Here is a 23518-nt window from a genome sequence, read left to right as displayed (position 1 = left end):
GCAATCTTGTATACAATGTTCTACAGACTTACTGGTCCAAACTGGCCTTCTCCCTAAATATTCAAATAAGGAACATTCTATTGTTCTCCTGTCTGCACTCTGAACTCATCAGTCACAGAAGTCAGGACCACTGCCAGTAAAAACCACCACTAGCAACCCAAAAGACAAGAACATCTCAACTGCTCCCTGCATCAGAACCATGTCCCATCACTGCCAGAGCTGTCTCCATGGCACCTGGACAGACACTGGGCCTTCCTTGATGCCAACACTGTAAGATAATGTTGATTTTTCCCCAAATACTCTGCTTCCTGTTTATACCAAATCCAAGTTTGTCTAAACCCACTGTGAAGTTTCTCTGACAACACCCCATTAAGAAACCTTTCTTGCTGGACAGAGTAGGAACTATCTTCTGTGTGGCCTGTTCTGGTAACTTCTAGAGGCCTCTTTGTTCTTAGCCTCTCAGCTCAGCCTTCTCTCTTTAATCATGCCCCCACGCAGTCTGTGCCTTTCCAGATCAGGGACTAGTCTCGGTGGGGACTGGCTAATCCTTGCCCATTTTACTCCTTCGGCAATGGGGCGGATAGCCAGTGAAATGAACCATCATTTCCATTCAGGACAATGACGTGGAAGCTCATTCCTTAAAAGGCCAATGTGTTGCTACGCCAAGAACTTGGGCACCATCAGCAATATTTCGCAAACAAAAACATAAATCAATATAATGGCCTCATCCAAGAGTAAGGTAATGTCATTCCAAAAACAATGGCATTAGTACAAACATGGGTTGCCAAAACCATTATGTGAACAGGGCAGCAGGACTATCAGAGGAGAATGAGATCAGGCCCAGCTCCGTGACTGGAAAGACAGACATCTGAAGCCACCAGAAACAAATGGATGGAGAAACTCAACACTCACTTATAGTCCTCAACTCCAGAACCTTAGAAGAGCATTTGGTGAACAACACCTTCCTGAAGCTTTAGTCAAGAATGACTTATTAAGACCCATTTACTTCCGAACTACTGGTAAAAGATGAAGAATAGACTCAATACATGTTTAAGGTCATTTAAATGACAGAAGTTAAGGGTTCCTGAGAGAACCTAAGGGTTCCTTACCTTAGAGGCTGACACGTGGACCCATTACCCAACAGAGCATCCCTCAGGGGAAGAGAGCTCCAGCAGGGGTTATGTCTGACAGGTCTTTGAATTAGAAAGGGGAGAGGTAGACAAAATTCTGGGCATCACTTCCAGGATTCCTCCTGAAGACACCCACCCATGAAACAATCAAAAGCAACACTAGTACTCAGCCAGTCTCCACAAAAGAGCGCAACTGGGAAATGGATCCAACTCTGTATGAGCACAGCCTCTTTCCTCTCTGCTCAGCCTCAAAGAAGTTCCTGAGTTTTTGTCCCATTAGCACTCACTCCACAGAAGAGACCATTCTTTGCAGATCCAGAGACCTCAACACACGACCAAGTCCTCTTCTGGACAGTTCAGTCTGTGAACTAAGGTCACTTACTCTCTGTGCCCAGAATGAGGCCTCAGGCCCCCACAGGGTGACAGCCACACTCACCTGCAGCTTGCCGGTGCAGCCTGGCCTCTCTCTCTATGCTGAAGGGGTCTTTGGGAGCTTCGAGGAGGTCCCAGGATGGCCACACAGAAGCTCCAGGCCATCTCTTTGATGCACTGGTTGGGGAGGGGCTGACTGCAGCGAGAGCAGCTTGCTCTTGGTCCATCCGGGACCCAACCCCCATCTTTAAAGGGTCTCTGGCACCACCCCCTGTCAGGGACAGGAAGGGCAGAGGAGGGGAAATGCGAAGGCTTGACTGGGGGAGGAAAAAGGAAGATATAGGTTTTTAAAGGACAGTTTTGTTATAAAATAATCACACTACAGAAATTATGAAAAAAATACCATATAGCTCTGACATTTTCTTTCAGACTTTCTTCCCATGCATTTTTAAGATTATACTGAATTTAAGATTATACTGAATTTAAACAAATTCTTTTCTCCCAACTCAACTTTTTTTTTCATATTGCCAGGGAGTCTTCATAACAATTTTTAATTAATTTATGATATTCTATTTAGGGAACAAGCTACATTTCACTAACCTATTCCCCTGTTAAACATTCAGACACATTCCAAGTTTTCAGGATTATAAATAAAAACCTGAAGTATGTATAGCTTCTTCTAATTTTGTGTTGGTTTTGTTTTTGTCCGATTCCTACATGGAGAATGCCAAAATGCTTTCTATAAGGGTTCCATGTTCTATCAGAAATGTGGAAGAGTATGGGTTTCACTATAAGCCTGTGTCAAGGCTCTATTACTAACTTAAGCAGGTAAAAATAATACTGCGTTATCAAAAAAACCAAATGACTCAATATTTCCTAAATAGAGGCTTTGCCTCTATTTACCTCTTCTGTGAGCTGTCTGCCCGTATCCCTTCATCAGCCTTTGGGGTAGGGTATCTGAGACAGTTCTTCAAACAAAATCCCAAACTATTAAGTCAGTTATGAAGTAAATTTCCAAGACTGAGCTCCATCTAAATTAACATAAATAGAACTAGAAGCATCTAACCCCATTTTATAGGGGAATAAACTACAGCCCAGATCATTGAAGGGACCTGCTTGTGGTTACCCTTCTGGAAACATGGCCTAAACATAAAACCAACCAAGCAGTGGAAACAAGGCCAGCTCTCATATTCTAGGACAGGATAACAGGTGACAAGGTGGGTCCTCCTGAAAGGTCATGCTATGGATGGGAAACTAGCCACATCCAACGTTGCCAATCCTGGATAGAGAAGAGCAGAGGGCAGGAAAATAAGCCTTCTTATTTGTTCAACAGTCAGGTGGGGAGTGGGGTTGGCAGCACAGAAAGTCAGGCTCAGAAGGCTCCTGATATTGCATTTTATTTTAGGATGCTTTCTCACTGCCATGCCCATATACTTACTTCTACTGTCCCCTATTCCTCATCTATTCTAATCCACCTGCCAGCTCCACTTAGCACTGGTGCCACACACGTCACACGTAGCCATGGATAAGGAGCATGTAGTACATAAATTAACTCAAGGCAACATTTAATAGATTCATCACAGCCTCAGATTGAGACGTGGCCTGGGTCAGTAAAGAGAATGTGGGAGCTACAGTCAGTCTGATCTGGATGGAAATCCTAGCTGATAATTACTAATGCAATTTTTAAAACCATCATTTAAAAATTTTGAGGTAAAACATGTAAAAGTACATAAACCATACACATAGTTTCGAGGCTAAAGAAAATGACCAAGCAGGTCAAGAAACAGAGCAACGCCAAGACTCCCAAATTAACTTTTGAAATTAACTATTTCTCCAAACTCTTGGAAGTATCTTGTGAAAAGAGAGTTGGCAGCTGGGGTCCTGGAACGGATCGCTCCGTGAACACACAAGGCATCCTCCTCTCCACTGAGAAGTTCCATACACGCACACAGTGGCCTCCACCTCCTGCCTGCATTCTGGCAGACACACTTCCCTTTTTACACTCACTTGCCTTGCCCACCCCACTTCCCAACAAGTTACGTACAATCAAATCTGAGAGATGATCCGATCCAGAACTGAAGCCACTGGTGTCTGAGTCAGAGGGGCTGCTAGAACGTGAGTCCAAGATGGGCCGGGTGTCTAGGCGGGATCCTCTAACTGAGGGTGCTGGAAACTTGTCCACCAAGTCAGATCCAAGGGGGTCTAGAGGCAGGAAGCTCAAGGGGGGTTTCCCCAGGACATTGCCCAGTGGGTTGTGGAGCATGCTCAGTACTAGGAGAAAAAGAAATAAGAAGGTCTCATGACCTCTTTGTTTTCTTCCCAGTCAACAGTCCTTCCCTTTTCTCCCACCCAACAAGATACACAAAGGCACAACCTTGGAAACATGGCAGAACCATCACTAGAGTATAACAAGTAGACAAATCTCCAACACCTACCACAGCCAACCAGGGCCCATTAGAGGTAGTTACAGGACAGCTTTTTGAAGACCAAAGTTCTTGCTGTGACAGCAGCAGCAAAACTGCTCTCTGCCACCCAGACTTAAGGGTCAGTAACAGTATCTGGGAAATGTGCCAATGGGGACCCTGGTCACAGCTGCTATTAATATCTGAATACACACATCCATGTTGCCTCAGGAGACACCTTCAGAACCATTAGGAAGCCCAAGCCACACTCCCTCCTTACTGCCTGCCAACACATTTATTCAAAGAATTCCCACCTTTTTTTTTTTTTTTTAATGTTTACTTTTGAGAGAGCACAAGTGGGGGAGGGGCACAGAGAGGAGGAGACACAGAATGTGAAGCAGGCTCCAGGCTCTGAGCTGTCAGCATAGAGCCTGATGTGAGGCTTGAACCCACACACCGTGAGACCATGACTTGAAGTCGGACACCTAACCAACTGAGCCACTCAGGCGCCCCAAGAATTCCTACCTAACACTATATAGCTAAAATATACAATTTCAGGACACATCCCACAAGTCTGGTTCAGAAGGAGCATGTCTTCTTGTCGGAGAAGTTCCCTTATGCCATGTTCCTGCATATACAGACTCTCTCCTATACACCCTGAACTTCAGACACTGAGGATGGAGCAGAATGACAGATGGTTAAGCCCACTCTGGCTTAAGATAAACCTGGAATGGAACCCGAGGTCAGCACCACCTCTCCATGGCTGTGTGCTCGGGGAAGCAGAGTCCTCGTTTTCTCACAGCCATCACGAGTGGAGCACCAACTATTTCATAATACCATCAGGAAGGTTCAGTAACTAGACAGCAGATGGCAAGTGCTCAGCAGAGCAGTGCCCAGCACACGGTAAACATTTAAATACCGAACATCAAAAAAAGAGTGAAGCAAAGGCCAGAAAAGATGAGAGAGGTAAAGTGGACAGAAGAGAACATTTTTCCCCCACGGCCTTGAAGAATTAAGGAATCCAAAGGAAAGCACACCTTTCTATCCATGAGGAGGAGGAATAAACGCGTTTGCCATGGAGCATGGTGGCACGAAGGCTAGGGAAGAAGCATTAATCCGATACTGTTTCCATCTGAAGAAAGGGGAAAACATCCACCCCAAATGGCTGTGAGGTGAAACCAAAGTAACGTGCTGAAGTGTGCATAAGTGCTTCATAGATGGTGGCTGTGACTGGCTCCCCTCACTGGTCAGGGAGTGAAACACAGGTCACCAGGGTGGGTTTCCTCTCCGGTTCCAAGCTAGACTGAATGCCTGCTGGGGGCTGTGCTGAGTCCCAAGAGGCAGGAATAAACCTCTCCAAACATGAAGTCAAAGTGAAAGCATGCTTTCAGGGAACCAGACACACATGTCATTCAGGACAGAGTGCATGTGCCAGATGACACCAGCCCGCTCTCTTTTAGCCAAATGGCCTCCCTTTCAGATAAAGATAAGGCAAGTGTATCTTTAAATGCAGAGGATACTGCGGATGTGTGTATTTTATTCTGACAAATACATCCTTGAATTTTAAAGAAACTGTTATACTGGTTTCCAAAGGGGGTGTATCATTTTACATTTCCCCCTGCAATGATGAGGGTTTCAGTCCCTCCGCATCCTGGCCAATACCTGTTATGACCAGTCTTTTTAATTCTAGCCAGTTTAATAGGCATGTGTGTTGAGGATGGGGGAAGCTGTACCATATACAGCAAGGAGTCCATTACTTTATTACTTTGTGTTTTTAAGGAAACATTCTTTTAACTAGGCCTTTGAAAGCAGTTTCCTAAGCACAAGCTTGTAACTGTACGTTGAAAGTGTCTCTCAATGCTTGGACTCTGACATCCACCAGAAATAGTCCTTGTCAAAATTCTCAAATACTCTTGACAAGCCCCTCCCTCATTGAAACACAAAATCAAAGCCCCTGAGCTCATGTCCTGAGAAGGCAGGAGGTGTGAAGATTTATTCCAGGCTCCTTCCGGGTGCTGCAAAACCTGGCATAAAACCTCTGGAAACTAACGGATCATATACATCGGCCTTACACGTGGTACCAATGCCCTGGAGGATCTCCTCTTTCTTCACATTTTACAAACCTAAGTTCACAGGGTGCTGAATAATGAGGTAGTAATAAAATTACACAGACCTTTGAAAAACAAGTTAGAGCACTGAGACTTCATCCTGAAGGCACCTGGCAGATACTGAAGAGCTTCTAGGGGGATGACAAAGGAGGCTGATCGGGTAAACTCAGCAAGGCCACACCTGCACCCAGGGCCCAACCCAGAGAGACAGCACTTAAACTCGACGGGCCCTTCTCTCCACTGGACCCATACGGGGCTATGAAGGAGGAAACAAGACAAGAGCTGATGGAAATAGCAACACAGCAGGTGAGTGACGGGTCATGTAGTACAGGTGAAAGACCAAAGCAGGTCAACAGAGTTGAAGCAAATGGAAAACCAGCAATTTCAATGTGCTGACAGCTACAATAGGGGTGAAGCGGCAGACGGGATGAACAGTGAGGACTGAGCTTTCAGGATGGTAAGATAATGTGTGACCACCGACTGGCTGACGTGCAGTGTGGAGTCTAAAAAATTGGCTAGGTTGCCCATATGGATATCAAAGGGACTCATGGTGATAACTGAGCCTGGGGTTAAAATAAACAAATATAAAACAAATACTGACATCTTCAGAGAAGAAAAGGACTGGGAAACTAGTAATGAGGAACAGAAAGAATGACCCTGAGATAAATGGTAAATTCAGCTTGGAAGAATGTCTATCTTCCACTGGACAAAGCAGTACCCTCAAGGAAAAGCCCTCAGCAAATGCAGAGGTTAGAGGGAGCACTCACCAGAGAGCAACAAGACAGAAAGCAGTGTGCTAACCCTGGGAAAAGGGGTAGCACGGTAGGGAGCTCTAGAAGTTGTCAAGGGAAAATGCAGAATAAGGCAGCACGCAGAAAAAAGCTCAAGGGAGGATGGCTGGCCCAGAGGTCTTGTGTCTGGGGCTATCAAGGACAACAAATCGAGCCCATAGTAACTGAGTCTTTCACCCAAGGTTTTTAAGAAAAAAAACACATGCATTTGAAAGAGTCAAAAAGCAAACTGGGTGCCACTGGAGACCACTTTCATCATTCATGTCAATTTCCGTTCACTACTGTGGTGGTGCCTCCGTTCTACAAGCCACAAATTCATCCACCTCAACTCACATGCAATTTTTTCTTAACCATGCCCACAAAGATATCTGGAGGCTTTGTCAAATTCCCATGTCAAAGCTAGGAATTAGGTCTATAGCACTCCTCTAAATGTGATAATATACCTGTCTAAAAAGATAAAGGCATGACAACCCATGTTGGCCACTAATGAACTTCACTTCCTTAAATGCCCATGGCTCATAGTCAATCGTCTGTTCTACAATCTGGACCAGGTTCCATCAAGCTCCTACTACTTGCTAATAGCAACTTCCATTTACTGCACATATAGCATGTGCTAGACACTTTGTTAGAAGCACTTCTACCTGAAGGTAAATAATCTTCACTGAATCCTAAGAAGTGAGTACTATTACCCCATCTTAAAGAGAGGATCAAGGATCAAGGCTCAAAGGGCAAGCATTTGTATAAGTAACCGCTAGTGAATGACAGAGTGGGACCTAATTCTGATTCTGAGTTGTATCTCCTATAATGCACCATTCACTAGCTACCTTTAATACTCAGGACTTACATCTTTTTGTCTTCATGTTCTTGACACCTCTCTTTGTTCAAATTCCTTTTAAGACCATCAACTACTGACAAAGCTCTCTCGCCTACCAAAGGTCAGTGCCTTGGGATCTAAATCATCCAGGCCTTGAAACTTCTCTAGAACCTTGCCACTGTAGGAACTCATTAAAAATGCAACGTGGGCCCCACTCCAGACCTACTGAATCAGAACCTGCGCTCTGAACAAGATCCCCAGGAGGTCGGTGTGCACATTAAAGTGTGAGAAGCACTCATCTAGAAAAACCTGAGGCTTGCTACATCACTCTTCTCATCAGTTCCCCTTACCATGCCCCAAAAACCTTTGATATATCATTATTTCTGCAGGTTATTTAAACACAGCTCTTACAGCATAATGGCAACTAATACCTAAAAGAAAAAAAGCAAGGCGGCTATAGGACATTTCCCAAAGAGTCTGGTCTCGGGAAACACTAGTTGGGTGCAGGGTGAGTAGGGAGGACAGAGGGAGAGTGACAGTAAGCAGGAACAAACATAGAGTATAAAAGAGCGGTACAGATTGTGGTAATATAGTCTCAGAAAGAGTGATGACCGGAACAAGGCGAACATTGTGAAAAATATTCAAGACAACCAAAATTCTCTGTAAGCTCATACTGAGCAAAAACCAAGGGAGGTAGGGCCTACTGCTTGGGGCAGACACTACCTGCTAAGACAGAAGAAGGAAGAGGAAAGTGCTGTGAACGATCCAACTGGGTTACCTGACAAAACTGGACTATGAACAACAGTTTAAGTATTAGATCAACTTTAAGTTGAATGGAGTTGAGAACTGTTTTGTCACTTATGAACATATTTAAGTACAATAATGCACAAATGATAAAGGTAAATGTCAACAATAACAGAATCTGGGGACGCCTGGGTGGCTCAGTCAGTCAGCTGGTCAGCTCGAGTCACGATCTCACATTGCAGTTCATGGGATTGATCCCCCTGTCAGGCTCTGTGCGCCGATACCACAGAGCTTGTTTGGGATTTTCTCTTTCCCTGCCCATCCCCTGGTTATGCAGACTCGCTCGCTCTCTCTCAAAATAAACAAACTTAAAAATAAAAAAATAATAGGAGAATCCAGATAAAGGAAATACATGTATTCCTGGTATAACTTTGTAACTTCTGTAAATGTGAAATTATTCCCAAACAAAAAGGCTTTTTTAAATGACACGAAGTGAAACTAGTCCGTTCCCATTTGACTTTCTCTGCCTCTTTCAAGGTAACCGGATCTAACCGGAAAAGGAGAATCAAGCACAAGTAACAGGGCCTAGAATCCCCAGGGGGTGGGGAATGGTAACTAAGTACCTTTGGAGTCTCTGCCTATAAGAAGAAATAATCTTCTTTTAAACAAGCTTTTTAAAGCCTCAAAAACATTTGTATGGATATTTGCAGGCACACATGTGGACAAAGTTCTGCCTTCTCAACCAACCATGCCAAGCCACTCCAACAGTAATTAACTCAACATCTGGCAGAGAGCAGGTGATCAGTATTTGCTGGGCAGTACTAAAAGGAAAGAAACATCACATCCCTTAGAGCCAGTATGCTCACTGAGGCCGCACCCTTTCGATCAAGGTTATTCAACTCAAGGACACAATACTGACCTAGCAGCAACTCAGAACTGGAGCAAAAAAATCTTAGCTCATCCCAACCCAGCCCATCACCAAAACAGAGGTTGAGAGAAGTAGAGTTACTTGTCACATCAAATTGTGACAATACTCCTTCCACTAGTTTCAAATACTTTCTTCGAAGAGAACTAAGTATATATAGGTACAGGCTGAAGAGAGCCTACTCTGCGCTTGAGGAAGGGCAGGACAGAAGCACCTTCCTGCTCAATCCTCCCGGTAACCTGCTGGGATCCTCACAGCTATGTGTACATACTTCCACATTCAAGTACTAAAAGCAGGAAAGAGTGCTTCACTGAAAACTATCCTAACCACACAGAAGAAAAAGGGAAAGGGACAAGGTCATTTAGCAGACAAAAAATCAGGATGCCCCAGGATTCACACACCTGGGTCACATCAGAACCTCCACTGCAGCAGTTTCCTGCAAATGTTACATTGGGAGGGCCAAGAATACAGTAGGAGTTTGATTAGAAGATATGGGGAAGACAAAAAAACCTAGTATCAACAGGCTTATGATTTTCCACGTGGTTTGAGATTTCCTTCAACCCAAAGAAGGAGCTAGGTTTCTAGAAACTGTCACCTGTGGTCAGATTCCCTAGAGTGACCTGAGTGTCCCTATACAGTCTACTCACATGGCATCTGAGCAGGTAGTTCTTTGAATATCTACAGATAAAAGGAAAAGCTTCTAGGGAAGATGGAACCTCATTTCAAGAGATGGAACCTGTCCTACTCCTGGCTCAGCCCATGACACCATACTTCCCCTGGTGTGACTAGCACTGATTCCCACTAGCTGGGAATCAGGAGGGAAGGAGCCAAAAAGCTAGCAATCCATGGTTTCCCTCTTCGTAACTTGAAGTAGTTAAGTGTATCTACTAGAAAGGCACGCTCTTTAAGCTACACAATCTAAAATCCAGGGCAAGTGCTAGGTCATTTATGCTGCAGGTCAGTATCTTGAAGTCCACTCCCCATCACAGGGCACAGAGCTTCCCCAAGGCCAGATGTCAAGCATTAACCTATATGGCTTGGGGGCTGGTAAGTGTGGAGAGAAGTCCATAGTCACTTTTCAATGGGATCCAGGGCCCTAGACCTTTGCTCTACTCCTGAACTCCACAACTCACGGACCGTAGGAAGTCTGACGTTTACCAAGTACCTCCAGCCCTGGTGGCCAAGCATATGGCACTTGTATCTTCCAAAAGTGACTAAGAAAAGCAGTGTGCTCTTCTTGGAGCAGAGGCACCATTCACCACTCACATGCTGGCAGGAATCAGGATCAGCTACAGACAGCTCTCAGGGAAGTCAGGGGGAAGAGAAGACCTGGCAGAGGGTTCCAGCTCATTAATGCTACCTCAGAGGGTACAAGAGACCAAATCAGCAGGAATATTTTTAGACCGATTGTTAACTTTCTCCACTTTCACCCTTCTATGCCAGCTCCTGTGGGTTTTTACAGCTGAGTCACTGTTTGAATTTTCTGAAGCCTTCCCCAAGAGTACAAAGTCACCCAGAGCCTGATGGTGGCAGCACCAAGAGTTTGGAACTGTATGTGGGTATTGCCAAGACCCTGAGTTCGAGCTCAGCTTCGGGAGAGACTAGGCCCAAGACATCAGAGTCAGATGCCTGCTAACTCCTGGGAGTAATCATGGAAAAAACCCACACCAGGAGCCATTATTTCTAGCTTGAGATTTAGGGCCACATACTTGGAACCCTTCCTTCTCTCTCCCAACCCTTAGCTCTAGGTTGTTTGTGCTCAAAATCCATCTGAAGGCACACAGATAGGAAGTGGGAGGGCAGCACTCATTCCAGGTATAACAACAGACTGCTCTTTGCCTGGAACCCCAACCCTGCAGTCTACACCACACTCCAATTCAGGTGGTAGGCTATCGTTTGAGTGTGAGCTGCCTTCACTGACCCTGGATCCCACAGATGCAATGTGGCACCCAACAGAGCCTTTCTCCTCTAGAGAGAGGAGATGACTGCACAAGTTTCATTACCTGAAGAAACGACATACCCAAGTCCCACGTAAGGTCAGCACACATGCTCTCCCTGTACCCAATTTCTTTCCTGCCTAGGAGGCACCCTATTATCATACTGCTTCCCAGGCCCTCCCTCATCTCTGCACTAAATGCTATTTCTCAGTAGACTTCCTGAGTCCACGAGAGAATTCCTGTTCCAGTGTATGACAAAATTTTCTGTAAATGCATCTTCGTGCCTTAGAAGCTATGGAGGTTCAGAGATACTGATCTCTGAAGAATCCATCCATCCAGCTGATCAAAACACGTGGGAGGCAGAAGAATGAGAGAGACCTTGACTGAACTCTGCAGTTCAAAACTACCCAGGATTAACAACACAGTGGCTCGACATTCATCATTCATTCAACAGATACTTATTAAAAAGCCATGAGCCAGGTGCTGTGTTGCATGCTGGGGACACAGTAGTGGGGAAGTGGATGGCTGAAGGAGATCTGCAGGAGCGGAACTTGGTCCAGGCCAAGAAGTCCATGTTCCACAGATGAGGAGCCCAACTCTGTTTTGAGTATCACCTCAGAAAGGCTGTTTTGGAAGTATAGCAGCAGCAAAATCAAAATGCCGAGGGTCCCCCTTCTCACTCCAGGCTGATCCAGCCTGCCCACCAACAGGGAGCCTGCAAGTAACACAGCATGGGAACATACCATTCATAACCTGACTGGTTAGCAGTCAGGGCAGAAACCAGAGAAGGTGGACAGGTTAATCCCCTGGGGACTTCTAAAGGACAGTGGGAGAAAACAGGGCATGGCCTCTGGCATCCTCAGACAGAACATCTGGTCTACCCACTGGGCTTCTATACAAGGCAGTCATTAAGAGTCCCTGCTTCCAGGCTTCCCCAAAGTAGATTCTCAGTCACCCCCTTCATGCTGAGTAATACTGCCTGCAACAGAGTCCCCAGGGGGAAGTCAGGGAGACAGATCCATTGGGTGGGCACAGCTCATGAGCTGAGACTCAGGTAGAGGGGAGTCAGAACTGTCCACGGCACACTGTAGCTTTGAGGGGCCTCAGCTAGGGAATACATCACCTCTGGATGGACAGCCCCAGGGCAGTATGTGGAAATACCTTAACATAGGTGTTCTTGTCCAACACGTTAAAAGTTCTGCTCACGGGAACACAGGTGTAATAGAAAGCACAAGAGTTTTGGAACCAAAGAGCACTTTGAGTTCTGGCAGTTGTGTGACTTCTGGTACTTCACAACCTGTGACCTTACCTACCCATCTGTATGATAGAAGTAATGACTACCCATTTCATGGGATTGTACAAACATTAAAGTCACGTGATGGACTTCACATAGGAAGCGGTCAACAACTGGTAGTTATTAGTCATTCCATCCCCCATCCCAAGATACTGAGGACAGCTTTCGTGGTTCTACTGTTCTATTACGGGACTTCAGACACACTACAAGGACAGCAAAGGTAGTGCTGGACACATGCCACTGGGGTCTCAGGGAAAAACCAATGTCTAACATTCATCTTTCCCCAAAAGGCTTTCTTCCCAGCAAGAGGTGAGGCCTCAGGGTAGGCCCAGTCTTTCTAGAAGGAGGGACCCCACAAAGCGCCATAACCAAACCGATGCTGGCCTTGCAGGCACTAATCTCAAAACCAGATTCCACCCCAGGGGCTTCAAAAGCAGGCCTCTGAGGCCAATGGAGCCCATGTAGCAGAAGGATCCTAGCCCCCTAAGAAAGGTCTCCATGTACCAGTCTCATGCTGAGAACCCAGTTAAAAGTTGTCCCTGTGCAAAAAAAAAAAAAAATCCTTAGTGGAAAAAATGGAAGCCCCTGTTGTAGCAACTATCACACTGCCTTTGGTATACCTTCTCATCTGTTTACCCTTGGTAGCTACAGGGATTTGTAAGGGCAACAATTTTATTCATCGATGGACCTCCAGAGCCTAATCTAGTACCTGGCACATAGCCAGGGCTCAATGCTTGCTGAATACATTTAACCAAGATTTTCAGGCAAGGGCCCTGCCATCTTCCTCCCCTACCCCCAACACTGATGAACACATACGATGGCAGAAGGTGGTCAGTGGTGAAGCCACAGCTGCCTGGGGCAATGTGTCACCAAGCAGAGCCCAAGGAGCAAGCCTGCACCTGTGCTCCACAAAACACAGCATGGATAACTCCCAGACTGCCCAGAGATGTTGAAACACCTCCCTCCCTCCCTAAAGAAACTGAGCTAGTTGGTCTTCAGAAGGGAAGGCAGTGTAGGCACTGGAATGTGGGCCGCATGTTCCCGCATTGCTGGCAAGGGTGCCCGATCTGGCACTGCAGCTGGCTGGTGGGAGGGCTGCATCCTACTCCAGTAGGCAGTACCCTCAAGTGGGCTGAGAAGGCCCAGAGCTCAGGGAAAAGAAGAGAGATGGCCGTCATCATAGCTCCAAAATTCGAGGACATCACGGATGTGAGGGATGGGTGTGTCCTTAACCCTCAGAAAGGAAGACATGGCCACACTAACCCTGCCCATAGCCAGATGACAGCACTGGGGCAGCCCTCTGGTCCCTGTGAATGCTAGGGCCACAGATTGCAGTCCCTCCCTGATCCACAAAATCATGTGATATTTATCACTGATGTGCCTGAGATGAAAGGTGAAGAAATAAATTCATCCCCACTCTGGAGACAAATAGCTACAAGCACAGGACTTTCAGGCAGCAAGGAAGCTGGAGGAATTACGACTGGGTCCAAGCTGTTTTTTTATAGCCTAATTTCACAGTAACTTTCAGGCTACGCTCTCCAAGCCCCAACCTGCGCCCTCCTGCAACCTGTGTGCAGTAGTACTTTTCAGAAGGACCCTTGTAGCTAACAGAGACCAGAGCCAAAGAAGGGCCACGCCCCAATCTGACACCAGTGAGAGATAGTGCCTTAGTCAAACACTGGTCACCACAGACAGGTGCCCACCTCCTACATAAGCTCTTCTGTTTCTGCTCAAATACAGTGGGAATGAGGACAAGGTCAGCTTCACAGGCCATCTGGGTCAACTTCAGAGTACCACATAAAAGAAGCAACCATGGCCTTCCAGCCAAGATCTCCAGGCACAGGATGCCACACTTCCTTGCCCCAGGGCAGTTACCAATCTTTCTGGAAAAACCTGAGTCAACTGAAGGCCAGTACTTCAAGAAATTCTACCTTAACCCAGAGGTAGTTACTTAGACAAAGCTCTTCCCCATCCTCAAATCAAAAAAAAAAAAAATCCAACCCCCTATCAAATGGGATAATGCCAACAGACAACAGTCCCGGGCTCTGCAAAGCATTCTAAAAAAAGACCTGCGGCCAAATAGGGTGGAGGCCAGAGAAATCAGCAAGACGGTACCTGGCTACCATGACTGCCAGTTTCTGGAGCTGAGGAGGTGAGGGAAGGATGGCAGGCTCAGTGAATCCCACGGTCAGCACCAATAGGAAATGGCTGCCCCCCACTAACTTTCCATGTTCCCTAAGTATCTGCTGCTATTCTTTTTATTAAGGGATAATGTACATAAAGCAAAATACATGGGTTTTAAGTTACCTATAGTATTTCTGAAGTTCCCATTTCTTCCTGAACACTCCAAGATTTGGTTGGGTCTGGCCAACCCTCCCCCGTGTACAAGAGGGAAAGAAACGGGCACTGGGAAGTTCTCAGCAGAAGCAGTTCACGGGGTTGGCCTGGAAGCCCCTTCAGGCTGTCCCCATCAAATCCTCCCAAGGCAACAAGGGGTCCTAAAGGGGAGTGGCTCTTCCTCCATCCATTTGGTTACCCTTCACACAAAGAAAAACAAAGCCTCCGCAGCTGAGAGTTACTCCACCCCACTGACCCTGCCTGTCCCTTTCCAGGGTCAATGTTCTTACCCGTATGTTAAAGCCAATTCCAATATTCTAATACCACCCAGCCACACTGGAGGTTAAAATTACTCCCTTGCCATGATTTAGGAACTCACCCATCCTCATATACAGGTCCCTAGTTATAAAAACCACTGAGAAACAGAATCTGGACATCCAGGGATCAGCCCCTGAAGTCCCCTCCCCCACTGAAAAGTGTTTTGCTTCATCATCTCCAAAACAGGCCTGGGCACTCGGGGGGTTAGCTGGATCTTTTCTGCATAAGACTGTCACCTTGGGGACCCTTCTCAGGGCCACCCCAGGTGCACACTAACAACTCCAGGGAATTTATCAGGGTAAGTGGAAAAGCCATGCCTGCCTTTACGAGCAACCATCTGTCCTGCCACGCTCACAGCCAGCATTTCCATCTCTTGCAAAACAGCTCCATGTTGTATTGGGGGGGGGGGGGAGGTGATGCAAAGGGGAAGAGAACAACTGTTGCTGTGGATGTCTCTGCTCACCACCCCATGCGTCCCCCTCCCCCAGCCAACTCATTTTCTGGCACTCACCCGAGTGTGTGCTGCTCTGGGCTGAGGAATCGGAGTCCTGGGTGCTCCAGGGTCGGTCCCAGCCTGTGAGACTGAGGGACTGCAGGCCAAGGCACAAGTCATTTGCATCTGGGAGGCCCCGGGAAGAATCTTGCGCAGAGGTGGGGAAAAGCATCCTGCTCGTAACTGTTTCTTCTGAGTCCTGGAAGTCTGCTTTGGACAGGAGGACAGCAGAAACCCCAGAGTTAAGGGCTGTTTTCCCCAGTATTATCAACAATAAATATTAATAATAATAGTTTCCCCGAGCTCAAGGAACAGACATCCAAGTCGGCCGGATGCTGCGGCCGCTGCCTCTGCACTTTTGGGGGCGTCAGAGCAAGAGCGGTTGCCATACAGCCCCCCTCCCCACATACACACCCCTATCCCGTCTGCATTACAGACTGGGCCAGCATGTGATCAGGCTGCTGATGCTTCCCGCTGCCAGTGACATCAGCCGGCTGAGCTGTGCAATAGAAAGCGGCATCATCCCTCACAGAATGGGGGAGGAGCAGGAGGGGACGACAGGGAGGAGACTTGCCTCCCCGGGAAAAGATAGCACAACAGCTACTTGGAACAGTCCGGGTGCAGTGCCGGTAAGTCAGGGTTCCGAGGCAGCGCCCTCCGGTCTCCAGCAATGGTGGCCAAGCGGCCCTGAGGCACGACTGAAGTCCTCTCCGCTGACAGCAAAGCCAAAGCAGTGACTGCCTGCTTGTGTAGCTCTGCCCTCCTGCCCCTCCCTTCCCCTCCCTCTGCTCTCCACCCCCAAACCCAAAAACACTCTAGTCCTGGATTCTCTCCAGCTGCTTGCTCAAGCCCTGGTTTTGCAGCCCAATGCAAAGCTTCACAATCCTGCTAGCAAAAATCTATGTGCTCCAAGTGGCCCCTGAGCAGCACCCTGACACAGCAGTGTTTACCACTGAGGGATGGAGTAACCTTCAGAAAACACTGCATACTGGGACCCTGGGAAACAACACCTGGTGCTCCAGGCTTGTCTGGAGCACATCACAGAGAAAAGGGGTCAGCTTCAGCAGAGGGAAGGGAGTCGCCAGGCTGCCCTCCTATGTCCCACCACCCACAGGCCAGAGTAAGCTCTGCCGTGACCAGGACAATCCCTGTCCCTGGTTCCTCTCGCCCCAACAGGATGGGCATGAGTCATGAGCAGCTCTGTCAGGTCCAGCCTCCCTTCCCTCGGGCGGCCGGACATAGGGACAGACTGAGGCAACACTGCTAAACAGTTCAGACAGACAGAAAGAAAAGCAACAGTCCCAGTGCTATTCTGCCCCTTCAGAAATCCAGTGCTCAGGAGCTCCCACCAGCCGGCCCTGCCAACGCCCTGTCTCCGGCCTTCCAGGAGCACTCTGAGCCTCCCAGCTAGCTAGCTGGGAGGCTCACCGATGCCTCTGGCTGCCGGGGCCCTCACTCAGGGGTCCTGCTCAGGACCAAGGCCCCACTTCTGTGACCACTCACAGCTCCAGCAACAAAGTACAGCTCTGCCCAGATATTCTGGAACCTCCGCCATTTCCTCTTTGGTGACGTGCTCTCCCGTATCAGTCCTCTGCCATCATGACCTGTAGTCACAAGGCCTCCTCCCCAGAAAAGAGGGTAGAGAGCAAAGGTCCCAGCCTCAGCAGGCAGGCTGCTCACACCTAAACCATGCTGGTGGCAGTACTCCGCCTCACCTGTTCTCCCATGTCATACGGGCAGTGACCAATATAGACAGGGTCCCAGGTGGGCAGAGGCAAGAAAAATGCCATTAGCCACAGGATAAACTAGCGAGAACCACCTGCAGTACATACCCCTATGTCCTTGGGCACTCAGGCAGAGCTGAGAGGGGAGAAATGACCAGTCTGTGGGAGAGACTCCTCCCATTAGAGGTGGTTTTTTCTTTCCTTTTTCCCTTCCTTTTTCTTTAGAGCTTTGCTGCTGTGTCATCCATCCACGTTATTCCTGTCTGGCTATAGATACTCTGCTTGCTCCCTGTCTGTGTTTGTTAAAACCTTGTTCACCACTGCACCATGTTGGTATTGTCCCCACCCCAGAACACTCCCTCCTGCTTCTCTAGGTCCACCCTCACACAAGCTAAGGACAAACTTTAAAAATAATCTACGTGTACTAACTACAAAAACAATGCTGCCTTTAAAAACATCTATATTTCAGTACCTGTGCCCACTAAACCAGCTATCTATATAGTCCCTTCCACCCCACAGCGAGGCCACCTCTGCCTAGACACAACTGCCCCCACCCCACCACCCTGACCTCTAAAATGAGGGTATCTGTGTGCATGACTACCCCCATGCCTCTGGCAGGAAGGATCTAATCATCGACTGTACTCTTGCTGCCCAAAGTCTAGTGAGGAAGACCAGCAACATCAACATCACCGGGAGTTTGTTATAAATACACAATCTCAGCACCCCCGAGATCTATGGAATTAACCTGCATTTTAACAAGATTACCAGCTGATATGTATGCACACACCAGTTTGAGCAACAGTATCTATACAACTTCCATAACCTTCCCATCCCAAGCTGACAGACCCAGGCTTCAGCAGCAGGGCTGTTTAAGGATACTGATGGCTACGTGCATCCAGCTCTGTGATCTGAACACAACTCTACTTTCATTCCCAGCATCCCCACCATAGGCATCACATCACCTCTATTCTTATCCAGACACCCCCCATCCCACATTCTCTTCCAGAAAAAGGCTTTCACAACCACTGCAGGGTTCCTTCACTAGATCCTAAAATCAATGAAGGCCATACCCATTAAATGCTTAGTGTAGCGGACTGGGAAAAATTAAGTAGCTTTAAAAGTCCAACAGGATCTTATTTTGCTCACCAAGTCTTGCCACTGTGTGATCTCGGTCAAGTTACTTAGCTTCTGAGCATCTTTGTAAGGTGGCAACAGCAGATCCTGATTCTTTCAGGATCACATAAAACATTGGTACACTGTCTGACACAAAGCATTTTATCAGTTTTCAGTAGGGTGACCATGTAATTTATCATCCAAACCAAGACGTTTTTGAGAGAAAGGAGGCAAATTTTAATAATCGTACCAGGACAAAACTTCCAGTTCTAAAAGAAGTCACAGAGATATAAAGTACAAAGAGCATAAGGTAAAGAGTTAGTGATACTGTAGTAATGTCGTATGGTGGCCAACAGTGACTATACTTACTGTGGTGGGCACGGGGTCAAATACAGAACTGTCGAATCACTATGCTGTACACCTGAAACTAACATCATATTGTACATTAAACTACGCTTCAATTAAGAAAATCATACCAGGACAGCAATCTCAGAGATGGTAGACCTGGTAGGCATGATCACTCTTATCTGTAGCCTTTGTGTTCAGAAACATTTTACTCAAGAAACAGACTCTTTTTCTGAAGTAATCCCTACACCCAACATGGAGCTCAAACTCATGACCTCGAGAACAAGAGTCACACACTTTACCAACTGTGCCATCCAGTTGCCCCTCCAGAAACAGGTTACCCAAAAACGCTCCTTTCCAATGACTAACTGATCCCTTCTATCCAAATTTACCCCTTGCTGTCCACCTCTTCTCAGTGTATTGAAAGAAAGTTTGAGAAGTAAACTGTCAACACAGCCTAACATGCAGTGAGGTAAGAGGTCTGAAAAGCAAAGGCTAATTGTACTGAGCAAAAGCTTTTCTTTGCTTCTCAAGCTCACAGCAGATGCTGGACAGGGATGTGACCCTTTTTACTGGAGGATATTATTTATAATCTTTTGCCCAGCTCCATCTACGTACTCTCAAGTACTAAAAGCTGATAACTGGCACAAGATGATGTGATAATTCTTATTCTAAGGCAATCTAATGAACAATGACTCTCAGTTTAAATGCTTTTTCCTACAAGTTTCCTTCATCCATACCCGTAACAAAGCTTCTGACTTAAGTTTCTTAATTTAGTTCAAAATTTTTAAAATCATTTCCCTTTGAAACTATCAGTTATCTTCTTTACAGTTAATCCCCCAAATTTCTTAGCTGGCAAACAACTCAGGGAAATAAGTAAATTGACCCAAAGTTCAAAGTTAGCCACAATCTCAACTAGAGCATCCCTTGGCAGACTCAAAATGCAGAGGTGAACCAGGGAGCCTGGCTCCAGGGCTCAGAGTGGCCTCATCTCTTATCTTTTCCATCTTCGTAAGAGGCTGTCGTTCCTCTGATGACTCCTCTGCCAGCAAAACTCAGCACAGCATTGCTCAGTGTCGTCTGCTGCCACCATTCTTGAGATCTGGAGACTAAGGGAAGACAAGAACTGTGCTATGAGGCCCTCACTTGTGAAGCCGTTAAGTTAGGAGGCTCCACTGTACAAAGGCAGATGGTGACTGCCAGAAGTTGGTTGAGGCCCATGGGACACCTGGGTTGGCTTCACAGAACAGATGAATCACAAGCTGATCCTAGGAAAAAGATCTAGTTCCATGAGGAGGTAAGGTCAGCAAGGTGTGTTTGTACCAGTGGAACCAAGGCATGCAAGTGAAGGATGTCTATGGACTCTTAAACAGGAAATAACAGGCTGAAGGGTCCAAGATGAACCAGAGATCGGAGCTCAGAAGGCCCATCAGGGAGGCCAGGGATGAGAGGGAAGAAGAGCTGAAGGGAAATATGTTAAATGGCACAAGCAGACTACAAAGCTGCATCTATCTATACCATGATTAGAACAATGTGAAAATTCTGTCCATTGATGGAAATTTTGGTAAAGAAACAGAAAAATATGAACAGCTACTGTATAAGGTCAGCAGACTACTAATGGATTTTCCTTTAGTTAGTGTACAATTATAATAATGCAGAATAAAATCCATCCTCTCCTGTCTTTTCCCTCTTTCAACCTAAGCAGCACACTATTATAGTTTGTTTAGCAACCACACTCAAGCTCTTTTACAAAATCTCAACTTTATCCCCAAATTCCAGGCTCTGGAAATAGCAGAGATAGGACACTGCATTATTTTTTCCCATTAGATTCTTTCAAAAGACTAGCTTTATAGTCAGCTGAATCTACTTAAATCAATGATTTATGGTTCTTAAGGTTTTAACAAGCCTATAAAGTAGCATTTCTAAGAATGTATTTCTAAAAAGACTGTCTGAAAGACAATTTTCTCACACAAAATCACAAAAACCAAAATGATGATTTTGGAAATCCATCTTGGCAACTTCAAGAGAAGGAACAAACGTGCAAGAAGTCAGACATCTGTCAAGATCATTTCAACTGCTCTGTTTGTACTTCGGCCCTTAACTACTCATATGCCAGGGAGACTGCAAGCTTCTCCAGAGCAGTACTCCCCAAACTTTAAATGACTTGGGAATCTTTTTAAAACACTGATTCAGGTTCAGTGGGTCTGGGTCAAGCCCAGAATATGCGTTTCTAATCAACTCCCATATTATGTCGACATTCCTGGTATGCTGGCCACACTCCGAGCAGTACAATTTTAAAAGGGTTTTTCTACTCCAGATGGTCTCTTCCAAGTAATTCTTACCCCATTCTTACCCAACACCACTTTCCTTCATGGTGTTCATTCTACTAAACAAGTACCTTCACTGGCTCCCTAATGCCTCTCGTATCAAAGCCAATCTTCAGGCCCTGGCTTATTAACTTTCTCTTACACTAGTCACCAAACATTAAAGGCTAAGCTAGATTTAATCACAATTCCTCAGAAGTTCACACTCCAGAAAATAATTTATCATTAATCTATGTGCTGATAAGTGAAACAACAGGTCAGATGAGAGAGCTTGCATGATGGCTAGGATACTCTGGAAAAGCTTACACATGATTTTACCTATGCATTAAATTACATTACAGATGAAAGTATGAGAGACAACTGATTTACTTTCTACGACCCATCAGAAAAATAGGATCATTGGCTTATTTTAGTCTTGACTGTCTTTAATAATCTTCAAATTCCACAAGTTGTTTCAATAATCAAAAGTGATTTCTACAATATTCCTTAAAATAAACATTAATGTTTAGATTCTAAAATGTCATATACCATGTTCACATAGTAGAAAATTCAATATTGTTAAAAAGTTAATTCCCACCAAAGTGATCTATGTGGTTAGTGCAACCCCAATGAAATACCTGGCCTTTGAGCAATTCAGTACGGAAAGACTTTTTAACAAATGGTCCTCGACTGACCAGACATCCACATGGGATTAAAAAAAAAAAAAATGAACCTTAACCTCTTACCTGACACCATATACAAACATTAATTCAATATGAATCCAAGAGATCTAAAAAAGGTAAAACCGTAAGGCTACTCTAAGAAAACATCAACTGTCCTTGTGACTTAGGGTTGAGGAATACACATATGCATAGGTTTCCTAAGGAAGACACAGAAAGTAATGGTCATTAGAAAAAACTTTTGATACATGGGTCTTACCAGAATTAAACACTTCTGCTCATCAAGACTCGATTAAGAAAATAATGACAAGCTATGAAATGGGAGAAGATATCCGCAACCATATCTGATAAATAGCTAGTATGGACAATACAAAAGAAATCTTAATTCAAAAGTAAAGGAAAAAATATTTTCAAAAAGGCATAAAATATTGAAAAGGCATTTCAAAAAGATACATAATCAACAGGTCAGGAAGCACTTGAAAAAGTGCTCATCATTAGTCAAAGAAATGCAAATTGGACCACAAGAAACCACTATGTACCCACCAGACAGCTAAATTTAGGAAGACTGGCTCCACATTTTGCCAACATTTAGTGTTGCCGATGAGATCTTTCATGCATCATACATGCAGTACAATCACTTTTGAGAAAGGTCTGTGAATTTCTTACACAACTAAACAGACTATTCTAGGACACAGCAATTCCACTCCAAAGTATTCAACCAAGTGGGATGAAAGTATGCTTTTACAAAAAGGTCTGTACCTGAATGGTGATGGTCTTATTCCTAATCACCAAACCTGGAGACAGCCCAAGTGACCATCAACAGAAGAATAAAGTGTGACACATATATATACTGGAATATGACTCAGCGATCTAAAGGAATAAACTACTGATACATGCAACATAGATGAATCTTAATTACACTAAAAGAAGCCTTACATAAATGTACTTTTACCTGAAGTTCTAGAACAGGCAAAACTCATATGATGAAATGAAATCCGATGGCTGCCTCTGGGAGAGGCAGCAGGGCCGTGGAAGGAGCTGACTGGGAAAAGGTAGGAAGGACCTTTGTGAGGGGAGGGTAATGCACTACAACTGACAGGAGTCCAAGTCGGGTGTGTGTTATTGGTCAGGATGAATCTCATGATCCACAGAGGATTTGTGCATTTGTGTATAAATTTTACCTCAAAATATTATCAGCAAATACTGAACATTAATGATATGAACACTGAAGTATTTTTTTTTTTAATGTTTTTGAGAGAGGCAGGGAGGGAGGGAGAAGGGCAGAGTGAGGGGGACAGAGGATCCGAAGCCAGCTCCACGCTGTCAGCACAGAGCCGAATATGGAGCTCGAACTCAAACTGTGAGATCAAGACCTGAGCCGAAGTCAGACACTTAACCAGCTGAGCTACCCAGACGCTCCTGCACACTGAAGTATTTAGAGGTGAATTATATTCACACTGGCAACTTACTTTGAAACTAATTGTGAAAGGTAAACAGGTGAAAAGATAAATGGTTAAGGGGGTAAACGAATATGTTGTAAAGCCAACTGACAAGATGTTTACCATAGTATCTAGGTGAAGGGCTTTATGGGTGTTCACTTCATAAATCATTCAGCTTTTAGGTATGTTGGAAAATGTTCATAAAAATACCGGGTGAAAGCGAAGTCAGGCTTTTTCTGACAAAAGGCC

At 45.6% G+C, this 23518-nt stretch overlaps 1 protein-coding gene across 13 annotated transcripts in view; it reads right to left on the bottom strand.

The window, feature by feature from the left end:
• The window catches only part of CPEB1 (cytoplasmic polyadenylation element binding protein 1), an 89293-nt gene that overhangs the window by 10551 nt on the left and 55224 nt on the right, over positions 1-23518 (bottom strand). For 7 of the 13 annotated variants that reach the window (XM_027068169.2, XM_053223498.1, XM_053223491.1 and 4 more), the window contains exons 3-5: positions 15684-15875; positions 3547-3773; positions 1567-1819 (exon numbers count right to left, since the gene is read on the bottom strand). In XM_027068169.2, coding sequence (XP_026923970.1) covers positions 1567-1819; positions 3547-3773; positions 15684-15875 — 672 coding nt within the window. Of the gene's footprint in view, positions 1-1566; positions 1820-3546; positions 3774-15683; positions 15876-16239; positions 16406-23518 lie in introns of those variants that run through there. The other 6 variants (XM_053223492.1, XM_053223494.1, XM_053223497.1 and 3 more) reach the window with 3 other exon arrangements.

Source organism: Acinonyx jubatus, chromosome B3, assembly GCF_027475565.1.
Source record: "Acinonyx jubatus isolate Ajub_Pintada_27869175 chromosome B3, VMU_Ajub_asm_v1.0, whole genome shotgun sequence".
In the NCBI taxonomy this organism is placed as follows: Eukaryota; Metazoa; Chordata; class Mammalia; order Carnivora; family Felidae; genus Acinonyx; species Acinonyx jubatus.
Note: the sequence above shows the minus strand (reverse complement) of the source record. Positions and strands in the feature narration are given on the sequence as shown.